At 39.8% G+C, this 13,309-nt stretch overlaps 1 protein-coding gene across 1 annotated transcript in view; it reads right to left on the reverse strand.

The window, feature by feature from the left end:
- Positions 1-13,309, reverse strand: part of LOC136866635 (nose resistant to fluoxetine protein 6) — an 88,713-nt gene that overhangs the window by 60,627 nt on the left and 14,777 nt on the right. The window contains exon 5 of the mRNA XM_068226988.1: positions 2,241-2,443. Coding sequence (XP_068083089.1) covers positions 2,241-2,443 — 203 coding nt within the window. The remainder of the gene's footprint in view (positions 1-2,240; positions 2,444-13,309) is intronic.

Raw genomic sequence — 13,309 nt, forward strand, 5'->3', positions numbered from 1 at the left:
TTTTCACTCGAATGTTAGAAATATATTTCGTGATTTGCGATTATTTCAACTATAGCTAACGCAAATAAATGCGGTCCCTGGCATAAATCCTTAAAAAATACATTAACGAGCGAATTCAGTGCAGGAATTGAAAACAGAACTGAAATATATGAGAAGGTAACGAGTAGATGCTGCTTATATATGGGACTCTCATCCTCAAATAATCCTAAATTCAGCAATGGCTCTGTATTTTCCTGCTGCTGAATATGCTTCCCCAGCACGGAACAGTTCGTCCCATGCCAGACAAGTAGATACGGCTCACAATGAAATCTGAAAATTAATTCCAGGTTAATTAAAGCCCACTTTGACATATAAGCTCTTTTACCTGGCTGGATTAGCGCCAACCGTTGTTCGTAGAGAAGTAGCAGCAAACAGGGAGAAGCTTAAAGTGTAACAGAACAGTGCCCACCCGTTCTATGGATATAAACCTCCTCGGCAAAGGCTGAGTTACCGAAAAACTTTCCTGAGGACATCTGAGGTGCTTACCGTCTCTAGGCAAGATCGGAGCTGTGGAAGAAGAGGGCCTCACTTCCGTGGATGGATGCCTGCAACTGAGCAGTTACCGGCTGGACATAATGAAAGCTGGCTAAACAGGCTACGATCAGGAGTGACACGATCCAGGGATAACTTGAAGAAATGGAAGTTCAGTACAAGTGACACAAGGTGTGAATGTGGACAATAACGAACTACTAGCTACATTATTCAGTGACCTCTGTGCCCAACATCTTGTACCGGGGATGATCTACAAACCACTCAGAGTTCATTGGACATTGCACAATACTAGGCATGTGTATAATGATGTCGCATGTTATGTTCATGCTGACTTGTACATTAACTATTCTTTCAGAATGGAGAATTATGTTTATATTTTTAAAGGAGTCTAAATTTTCATTACATTTATTTAAAAAATGTGTGTTATAAAAATCTCTAACATTTCAGTACAGCCTTCACTAAAATAGTCCCTGGCAGGTAACACACACTTCTCCCCTCTGTTAAGAGAGACTAATGGGTTACTCCTGTTCAACCCCACGCAAGAACAACCTCATTTTAAATTGATTTTACGCATGGTCTGTTGGTCTCTGGAACCTTCTAACTTTTACTTCGGATAAAACTGCTTTCCCTCCCCCTCTTCCTTCATGCAGTAAAGAAAATGTATATGTAAATAGAAACACATGTATGTAACTTGCATTAATTAGAATTTCAAGAGTGATGTGTGCATTTCAGGCGAATGTGTATGCGGGTAGTTGTGAATGGACATGAGCTCTGAATAGTGTGTATACAGGCGTGAAAATGGGATTGTGAATGACTGGGTCTTCTTACTCTCAATATGTGTAGTATAAACCAAGATAATTTTTATTCGAAGAGTACAGTGTTTGGAGTGTTATTAGGTAAATTTAAAATTACATGTGTAAATATTCAGTAGAGTATACTTGAAAATACATGTAGCGTTGGAGGCACTTCCCAGTATGTGGGGCGTGCTCTTTCTCCACCTAACACCCCTAGATTGCACATGTTCCATTTTAGAATAATAATAATATAATATAATATATAATATAATATATAATATTAAAATATAATATAATAATATAATAATAATAATAATAATAATAATAATAATAATAATAATAATAATTATTATTATTATTATTATTATTATTATTATTATTATTATCTCGTCCCCTAGTTGGGGACATTTCAGCTGATGAAGATAATTACAAGAGATCCAATATTCAAATACTTAAGATAAAATTGGCCACAAGAAGTGTAAAATACGTCATATACAGTAACAGGAACACTGGAGGACAGTTCTGGTACTTTTCCTATCTAACAGTATAGAGCAATTGCAGTATGTTATAAAATGATTGACTATGATGTTTAAAATAAGGCCAAGATAAAAATTCTGAAGGAAACGCATTATAAACAGCCTTGTGGTCTTCTGATACAAAGCGTCATTTAAGCGTGATTATTTACTTGGCAGTTCAATTTTATATTAAAAATAAGGATAGTAAACGTAGAGGAACTACTTTTTCTAAAAACGACGGCACACGTTCGTCTCGTAAACCGCGTTGAATTTGAAATGAGCGGAAACGGAGCAGGTAATAATTTGAAGCTCAAGCAATGTCAAATGGATGCTTATGGAAGGAGTTCCCCTGCTGGCCCCACTGTTCAGACATAGGAATAGAACTTATACAGTTACTCACTTCTTCTCCGTAACGGCCAGGGTTTAGACTGGGTAGGTTAATAAAAGAGCTGTAGCGATGACCGACTATCACCCACGCCATGCTGAAGAACCTTATCCCGTGCAAGCAAGTGATGGTATTTCCAGATTTGGAGGTCGATATCGCAAAGAGCTTCGAACCGTTCGTGTACACCGAGAAGGCGAGCAGAAGGTTGATCCGAGATTCTGGAACACATGTGATAAACTTTGGTCAAAGGAGATCCTATCTCAGCACACTAATGTCAGGTCTCACCATTGCTAAATTTTTGAGAGATATCAAATCATATATAAAGAGACAGGAATACAAAATAAGTCAAAATTACAGGCAGTGTAGGAAGAATCATACGAAAAGGACACGATGAGAAACATGAAAACACAATAGGGCCAGGTTAATCTACACCTTTTCACACACTGATTGAACTATCTCAGTTCTATGCAAGTATAAATACCAGTCCAGACTGCGACAAACAAAGCTGACAGCAACCAAAATCGCTGGAGATTTTATTTAACGTTCAATTTGTTTTAAATGGACTAAGATAATTGAATATTAATTTGGGAATACAAACCTGGAACAAGTAGATAACTTCAAGTATTTAGGAAGTATGTTCTCCCAGGATAGTAGTATATTAAATGAGATTGAATAAAGGTGCACTAAAGCTAATGCAGTGAGCTCGCAATTGCGATCAACAGTATTATGTAAGAAGGAAGTCAGTTACCGCACTAAATTATTTTTACACCGTTCTGTTTTCAGACCAAGTTTGCTTTAAGGGAGCGAAAGCTGAGTGCACTCAGGATGTCTTATTCGTGAATTACAAGTAACAAACGTGAATGTAAAGAGAACGATCGCCAGTACAAAGAGATGGGGACGATGTCGGGAGGATACACAGAATGAGGAGATAAATACCAACTTTGGAATGATCTCGACGTATGAAGCTGTGACCATAAACTGGCTTCGGTGGTGGAGTGATGTGAGGTGAATAACAAACTTACCAAGGGAGACGTTTAATAAATTTCCAATTTCTTCGCAATAATTTAAGGAAAGTCTAGGAATTCAACAGATAGGGCATCTGCCATGTGGACGACTGCCCTAAATGCAGATCAGGATTGATTAATTGATTAATTGATTGATTGATTGATTGATTGATTGATTGATTGATTGATTGATTGATTGATTGATTGATTGATTGATTGATTGATTGATTGATTGATTGATTGATTGATTGATTGATTGATTGATTGATTGATTGATTGATTGATTGATTGATTGATTGATTGATTGATTGATTGATTGATTGATTGATTGATTGATTGATGAATTTCAAACCTTTTCAATACAAACAGTCAGGAAGTTATTTTGTGTAGTTTCATTAACATTCGAGTTTTACATAGAATTTCTGTTCTGTTGAATAAACTAGCAAATGCACCGGTGCATCGCTACGGTATTCTAAATTGTATACGGATATCGAAGTAAATTACTATATTTTACATGCAGTGAATAATATTTTTTTAAATTGCATTCCTCTTAGCGTTATCCAGGAACAGCAGTGGCAGGTTCCCATACATTGTTTTCAATGTAAAGTGAGAGTTGCGGAGATATGATGATAACGGCAGGCTCACTTGCCTACTGCCATTCACAATCGAGTAGGTAAGTTTCCATTATAATGGGAGGCCCATTACCTTCTGCGCTGTCACAATAGACTTGGGGAGTTTTCGTTAAAATGGCAGGCGCCCTTTGCTAGCTACACACAGATTACAGTTGAGGAGATTTTATTATAATAGCAGGCACCTTCCCTACTGCCAGTCAAATCAGAATTGTGCTGTTATCGTTATTATGACAGGCACATCGAGTTGGTGAGTAATAATAGCACGGCCACTATGCTTGATGCCAGTCATATTTTAGATGGGTAACTTTGTTTATAGTGGCAGGCACAGTTGCCTACTCCCAAACACAATCGGCTAGGGGAGTTTTGAACAAAATTGCTTGCTCTCTTGAATTCTGCCAGTCAAATCGAGAATGAAATTATTAAGTAGTAATGCTGGGGAAGGATCTCATTCCCATTGCCAGTCAAAGTCGATGTGGGGAGTAATGATTAGAATAGCAGACTCACTCACGCTGAGAGTCTCTATCGATGTAAAATGTTAATTATAGTAGCAAACACACCCTTTCTACATCGCTACAAATCTACTTCAATGAATATATATTGATCGTAATACGAGGTATATGCATATATACAATATTGCAAACCTTCATTTACTGATTAACTGCTGTTAAACGATACACCATATCGACAAAACGGACTGTGTTATAAGACGCCTCATTTAGCGGTCTAAATTACTCGTCCTAAGATATTTTCTCTTGTGTCATCTATTTATGCGTGAAATTGGGTTTGAAACGTTGAACAGGGTGAAATTTGGGTAAGGTTTTCTCACAGTGAATTACTTTTGGGTACTAATATGACAGCTACATACATAGTATTTGGCTTACGTATGGACACTGGGTTGGCTAATGTTCGTGAAGATTCAGATCATTCTACGTTCCGTATAAGTGATTCGAACTACGAATTATACTTGTACAAAGAGCAAAATGAAGTTATAATCGAGAAATAGAGACAAATCTAACATGTAAAGAACAGACATACTACGAAACGTGTAACGTGCTCCCCTACGTATTTATTACTTCAAGAATTCTAATTTACCATCTGTCAACTTCTCCGGCCTGCTCTCACTACAGGGTGTGCATCGACTGCTTTCCCAGTCCGCTATGCTCTCTACTACTGCTCGCCCTCCGTCCCCTCCCCCTTTCCGCTGCATGTATACGTCACGTCTGTTTCTCGTACATTTTGGACTCTGCCCTCTTCCACCATAAATGCCTGCCCTGGCCTCGAACAGGCAGGTCGGTAGATGCAGAGTGGGTTTCACCCCTTAAGAGGCCACGGCTTGCCCGTAGTCCAACAGCTCTGTACTCTGACCGGCCAACCGAGCAGAGGAAAGGTGGCCACGGCTCTACCGTGGCTCTAAGCCTCTGCATTCGGGAGACGGGCCTGGGGCACAGTGCCGGACTTCACGCCTGGCACCACCCGTTGGCTGTCCTGAGAATGGTTTTCCGTGGTTTACCATTCTCCTGCACTACGGCGAAGGCCGGGACAGTTCGTAATATAGGCCACGGCCGCGTACCCCCTCATCTTCTCCACACATCTCCTTCACTGTAACAAATCTTCCGACCTGAGAGACGGCGTAACCGTCTAAGAGTCCCGCCTCCCCCTTCAGGGGAGGAATGAAAACGTTTAGTAGTAGTAGTAATAGTAGTAGTAGTAGTAGTAGTAGTAGTAGTAGTAGTAGTAGTAGTAGTAGTAGTAGTAGTAGTAGTCGAACAGGCAGTAAGACGTTCTATAATGAACTGTGTGGAGGCAGGCACTCGCATTAGGGCTGGCCCGTTTGCGATATCTTATTTTAACTGCAACATCACATCTGAAATTTCGACGGCTGGCTGAGTGAGCAAGAATTGATTCTATTGTGCTTTCAACTCCTAAATAATAAACTTTTGTTCTCTTGCATGATGCCCTTCAGGCTGGATTCGCATTAATTCATTTTGTGTGGCAACTTAAATTATTTACGAGTATGTTCATTCTGAACTTGATTTATAATTTTCAAACCGTTATTGCCACTGGACTTGCTTCGTGTAAAGTCGCGTGAAGATATAATCATATCTGTGATTTTCTTTGTTTTGGAACAATGTGTACGCCTAATTGGGTGCGTGATTTAAATATTTTCTGGAAACCTTATGCAGACTGAAAATCTTCCTTACCCGTCCCCTGGCCAGCCCTTTGATTTCTTTTTTCCCCCCATTGCTCCTTTTTCCTCTTCCTAGGTGAACCTGGTGGCTTTCTTATTTACAGTGGCCTTCGAGGTTTTATATGTTTTCTAAATAAAATGCTGTTTTTAATAGGGTGTTATTCATATTGTAATCTAGTCGTCATTTGCAGGATCTCCTTATTCATCTACTATCAAATTTTGAAAATTTTTCTCTTCTCGCCCTGACTGAAATTATACTATTACAAATTTGCCCGTTTTTATGGTGTTGGAATTTCTTGTTTCTTGGTTTTGATTAAATCTCGTTGTCTACTCTGTAGGAATCACCTTATACACGAAAACTTGCCTATTGCGACCTGCGTCAACGGTGTTTTTCTATTCAACTTGCCCCAAGTATGGGCGATAAATTTAATGCAACCTTTGGTGGTATCGCAGCCCTAATTCTTACCAAGTTCCACACTGGACTGATAAAAGTCTAGGTATAACCATCGCGCTGTACTTCCATTCAACTCACCTCATGTTGTGGTACTAAATTAATATGATGTTGCCCGCGCAATATTCCCACTTAATTGGTACTAATTAACTATCCGAAATTGGGGATGGATATACAGATCAAGCGCGGTGGTTGCATGTCAATATTAAGTCAATATCTCAGGGTAAAAACATCTATACATATTCAAAAATACTATTTACTTTCGCAAGTTCTGTTGAAGAGGGTGTATATTTCAATAAGTCACTCATTTTTCTCCAAAATCCTACCGTAGAATCAATATGAGCCTCTGAGTATCATGATTTCCGAAATACCAGTCTAAATATATCCTTACAACTAATCTTCCTATCTCTACCTTTGAAAATAAACGCTTGAATAATCTTAAAACTAATTTATTAGCATGCCAATACTATAACTAACAAAATAATGACCATCTCTGGTAATAGAGGAAAATAAATTCGAATATCACATATTATCTTTCTTGACAGCTCAAATTAATGAATTAACATAATTAAAATTGGGCAGGTATCTTTAATTCATTTGGGCAATTATTATTTTGCTGCGTGACCACACTTCATCATTTTATTTCATCATGGGGACAATTAGGATTTACTCTTTATTAAAGGAGGGAGTGGTATTTCTTTCCTTTAGGTCTATTTGCAGTATTCTTTGGGATTGGTTTGGGAATTGCGTCTTTGACTTGTTTATGGCATGAGATAAGTAACTCTTTCCAATTATGGCTTCAAAATGCCATCTTAAGTATCTAAAAGAAATTAATCTTAACCATTAATATTAATTCCAACATCCTTATATATTAAAGATATGTGCCAAAATAAAATCAAATATCTTCATTTACGAGTGCCATCTCCATGTTCTTCAATCATCATAACCTGCCAGAATCGTACAGATCAATTAAATATTATGTGTATTTTCAATTAAAATTACTCTTTCTACTGCCTAACTATTTTACCATTTTCAGGTTAACGCGTGCACCAATACTGTATATTCACTATGTGAGACAAATATATTACTAGGCGACTGTATCTCTTTCCCATATACACTTCAAATACATGTAAATTACGCTTAACTTATCTCCATATTTCATTTAAGTTCGACCAATCGACCATCTAACCTCCTTACTACACTTAATATTCACGTATCTAGGCCTTAATTCCACTGCTTGCCTCATTTTCAATCACAACATAACTGTGGCTAAGCATAAATTCGCACCTATTTCCTTCAATCATTTACTTACACAATACCTATTCAACATCTCAAATCTCCAACAACATATTATCATTCATGCTTCTAATTACTGCGATTCCTCCGCATTCAATCAATATCTCTACTCAACTTCTTCATAATGACTACTACGTCGCAGCAAAACACTTCTTTTACCTTAATATCTTTTCATAACATCGCAAGCTGCTACTATTTATTCCAACTCATCGTAAATATGGACGATATTGGCCTAGTTATTCAATCTGGTCATTGGATAGCCTAGGTTTATTATTATTACACTGCACTTTTATGTCTTAGCCTTGCCTAGCTTAATATACGACGTACTCTTAAACATATTGGTTCAAAAACATCCTTATTCTCTTCCCGATACTGCTCACATTAACCTCAGATTAAACTTATGAGCACGGCAGTATATTACTACACATAAATAATACGTATCTGTGGTTATTTTCTCCGGCATATGCATTAGAATTCACATATTGGCACAAACAGGTCATATCTTTGGCACTTCAGCATTCCTACGATTATACTACACTAAATGAAATACTTCATAGTTAAATTTCTTAAAATGTTACTTATCTCAAGCCATTTAGGTCTGACGTTGCTTCCTTCTTCCTCCTCACGGCATCTCGGAACGTCTAGCCTTGCACTGGATTACGTCATGCTGGATCTCTAGGTCACCAGGCTTGAGCTTACTATGATCTGGTCAGCCTTCCTCCATCGCTTTATGCTCGCTCCATTTCGTATCCAATTTCCATGCAACGGAAAGATATTATTAATTTAACAGAATACATCTTAATTCTCCGTATATATAGCTCTTCCAAGAACTTTGTCTAATTGCATTTATATTTCTTATCCTCTCTAGATAAAGCTCAGAATTAATTATATTCTTATAAATTGGTTCTTTCTTGGTAAAATCTGTTGCCTGAATAATGTTTTTTTGAATCTTATAGATGGGTTATACGGATTATTTGAGGAAATCTGGCCGTTTACTAAGTCTGTTTAGGCCTTATTTAGGATTGCCGTATTCCGACACCTCTTCTTCGGCACAGTATTTGAAATGTATTATACGTGCTTCCCTGCCGTTTTTACGTATTTTTCAGTAGTTTGTTTCTAGATTCTTCCTTCGTATGGACTCTGATATGGTTGTATTGATTATAATAGGTGTTCTTCTGGTTAGGTAATTGCAATTCACAGTTCGTTTCTGATGAAATCTTATTGCCAAGGTAGATAATAATAGAACGTTTTTCCAATTTTTTTACGTACAATGGTCCATTTCCCATAGAGTTTCCTTTCCATCCCGCCAGGCACTGCCTCCTAGTTACGGTCAACTTGTCACAAAAAGTTATTCCGTGCATTCTTAACGCTTGAATCTGATCTGCGCCATTTTTCTTCCGATCTATCTTCATGTCAACTGACGTCAATTGTAACGTAATGGTACACTATTTAACCATATTTTTATTGGTATTTGTAATACACAAGTATTGTGCAAATCTTAGTGGTTGTGCTTTCCTGATTGTCGTCTCACCTTTCCATATTCTCTTGCCAATCTGTACTTACCACGTATGACTTCCGGAAAGGTCTCAGCGAAACGCTTCTGCTCACCAGCTGCGATTTGGATTTTGATACATAATTTTTATTAGTCTCCTATTAATGAAGCATCTTGTTAAATGCTGGGCACTCACTGAGTAAAGGTGTCCATGGTCATTACTGTTTACATCGCCAAAGTGCAGTTCTTTGCCCATATCGCCTGTGCCAACTACACTAACCAAACTGCTGTCTCAGTTTTGGAGTATATTTCTATTGTAAACTGTTATTTCAATTTTTACTTATGTGAGTACATAATTATAAGTAATTGTAAGCTATATTTATATCTTGTCCAAACACAACCAACAATAATTACGAATCCAAAAGTTACGCCAGGAACGTCATAGGACAAAAGTTGTACATCACACAAAATTTAACTGAGATTGTGCCCTCCGTTTCGTGATACGACTTACCATTCAGCCGCGAAATACCACGAAACGAAGGTCTGCACCGACATTAAAATAGCCTCCATATTCCGATACTTATCGGTGGTAAAATGAAATGTTTCAAGATCTTGGAATCTTTCCGTCGATTATAGGCTAATACATATCATTCCGCCAAATTTCAATTTCCTAACTCGTCTGGCAGATTGTGCCTCAATCGTGCTTTGGGGAGGTGGGGGTTAAAAATGAAGACCTTCAAGAAACTAGAGCTAACAACTATACAGATGTTCATTATTACACTTTAAACGGATGACTGTACGAAAATTTCGCAAAATAGTCAATGTACAGACACACTACCGTTACGATTTTATTTATATAGACAAGGAATGTACTCTACCTACAACACTTTTTGGGCTATGTTCGCTGGACTTAGCCTGCAAAATCGACTGTTCATGATATCTCCCTTATTAATCCTCCTATCGAAAAAACGCACATGAGAAAAAAGTTTTAGAAAAGATCTTTTGGACGTACCCACTGCGGTTGCCATGTAGATGAGGTTGCTGCCCAGCTTGTTTATTTCGAAGTTGCCAAACCTCCCACTTCTGAGAGAACACAGAGGTCCGAATGAACAACTGATCCCGAAAGCGACGGGATGAACAAAGGAATGTGGCAACACCGTGCAATGGCACGTGCAATGCTCTTCGCTCCGGCCCTATCAGTCAAAGCGCTTCTTTTAATATTATGCGTATAAGTAACAGTTATCTCCGTACAAGCCACGACGACTCTTGGAGGGGTAGAAGATAAAGCCTTCCACTATCCGTAACCTCGCAATTGATGGGGTTGAGTGGTTAGCTCTACACCCGGGCGCCTTTGCTTCCCAGGAATTAACCTGGTACCAATTTTGGTGCAGGCTGAGTGAACCTCAGGACCATGCACACATTTGGAAGTGTAAATCTCGTTTCTTAAATTTTTCGACTTCCTGTCGGAGAATAGAACCAACGTCCTACTGGGTAAAGCGAACATGTCTTTACTACCTCAGCCAAGCATCCCCTACAGAAATCATCATCATCATCACCTGTTTACCCTCCAGGTTCGGTTTTTCCCTCGGACTCAGCGAGGGGTCCCAACTCTACCGCCTCAAGGGCAGTGTCCTGGAGCTTCAGACTCTTGGTTGGGTATACAACTGGGGAGAATGACCAGTACCTCGCCCAGGCGGCCTCACCTGCTATACTGAACAGTGGCCTTGTATAGGGATGGGAAGATTGGATGGGACAGGCAAGGAAGAGGGAAGGAAGCGGCCGTGGCCTTAAGTTAGGTACCATCCCAGCTTTTTCCTGGAGGAGAAGTGGGAAACCGCGGAAAACCACTTCCAGGATGGCTGAGGTGGGAATCGAACCCACCTCTACTCAGTTGACCTCCCGAGGCTGAGTGGACCCCGTTCCAGCCCTCGTACCACTTTTCAAATTTCGTGGCAGAGCCTGGAATCGAACCCGGACCTCCGGGGGTGGCAGCTAATCACGCTAACCACTACACCACAGAGGCGGCGGACCCCTACAGAAATACATAACCTAATTCTAGTTCTTGCAACAGAACGCTGTAGGTTGTGGGACAGTTGGAATAACAGTGATAAATAACGAGCACAACTCACACTCAAATGAAGTGTGGAAGGTGATCACGTAAAGTCTAGCGTTTTAAGTACTTAGCCACCGAGAGCGAGCAGCGAGATTGGAAAGAACTGCGTGCAGCTGTGCAACACTGGAGAGTTGACAAGCGAGTCGCCATCAGGACCGGCACGCTTTAGAAGTCCTCCACGTGGACTGTTACTGATAAAGCAAGCATGCTGTTGGTCAAGAGCCTTCTGCTATTGGTCACTACAGAGGTGACTCTAGACAGACATAAATCTTGACGAGGAATCTGAGATAACTATATATTATCTGTAGTTACGAATGCGTAATTGTTACAATATGGAATCATTAATAGTTATAGTGTTATAATAATGATGTGGCCTCCGGTGTACCCCTAGTGCAGGTCCTACGATTTAACGCCCATGGGTGACCTACGCGTCTGTGACAATGGAGTTCTGTCTTAAATAAAATCTAATGTCGATGATGACACGTACACCCCGTCCCCAAGCCAGAGGTATTATTTAATGGAGGTTAAAAATCCCCGACTTGGGCTGAAATCGAAGCCGCGATCCATAGCATGGAAGTCCGCCATGCTAAACTGTCAACCACGAAGAAGTACTGTGGTAATATTATGCATAATAATTGATATTTCCGATATAAACCTAATGTTTAGTTTAAACGACCGATTCAGCTCCGGTATTACTCCTCAAAAGCATGAATGCAATCGTGAGTTAGTTTGTTCGGGGAAATGGAAGTAAAATGTCTTCCGTACCAGCATACTAATGACAACATTGTTTAGTGGAAACACTGATTACACGCTCAGGCATAAAAGCAAGTGTAAAAGAGCAGTTTCAAAATTTTTAAATTTTAAATTTTAACATTTTGAAATACATGTCATTTTACCTCTGATACGTCCGGCTCCATGGCTAAATGGTTAGCGTGCTGGCCTTTGGTCACAGGGGTCCCGGGTTCGATTCCCGGCAGTGTCGGGAGTTTTAACCTTAATTGGTTGATTTCGCTGGCACGGGGGCTGGGTGTATGTGTCGTTTTCATCATCATGTCATCCTCATCACGACGCGCAGGTCGCCTACGGGAGTTAAATCAAAAGACCTGCATCTGGCGAGCCGAACTTGTCCTAGGACACTCCCGGCACTAAAAGCCACACCCCATTTCATTTTTACCTCGGATACCTCTCCCCTTTGCCTGCTGCCATTTATCGATGGATACAGTACTTTTGTATCCATCTCTTGGCACAGGCCAGAGTAAAGTGTAGTTTTCATCGAAGTCCCAGTCTCATCCATGGCATTGACAATATGGAAGCTGCTGGGGTATGGGTGGTGCTGAGTAATGGCATTCAGAGCACGACTAGTGCATCTGAGTGTTATGAAAGGTGTTGCTCATAGGGTCAGTCGTGCTGCAATAGCACTTTCTGACCCAGTGAGGAAAGCAATGGCAAACTACCTCACTCCTCGTCTTGCCTAGTACGCCTCATTTTGGTGCTGCCATTGGGTTTTGCGGTTTCCTGATAACTGCATAACCTTTGGTGGTGCTATTTGAGGATCCAACCAGCTTCTGGGCTGATGACCTAACAGACAGACACCTCTCCCCTTCGAATATTGAATTTATGGCAGCTACGTTTTGTACCTGCCAGTGTGCTTTTTAATGCACCGTATATGTATTTGTTCATGGAACAAAATTTTCAGTTAATGACACAAATGTCCATGAGACTAATTATTTTTAAATGAAATAAATTAAACTACTATAGTCAATAAACTCGTAGACTGGCACCCACAGTGTATGCAATACGGCGTACACTCATGGACTTCGGTCAATAACTTCTGGACTGGTGCTCACAGTGTATACCTATGTATGTACCACAGTCAACATGTTCGAGGATTGGCGCTAACAGCTCAAG

Source organism: Anabrus simplex, chromosome 3, assembly GCF_040414725.1.
Source record: "Anabrus simplex isolate iqAnaSimp1 chromosome 3, ASM4041472v1, whole genome shotgun sequence".
Classification (NCBI taxonomy): domain Eukaryota; kingdom Metazoa; phylum Arthropoda; class Insecta; order Orthoptera; family Tettigoniidae; genus Anabrus; species Anabrus simplex.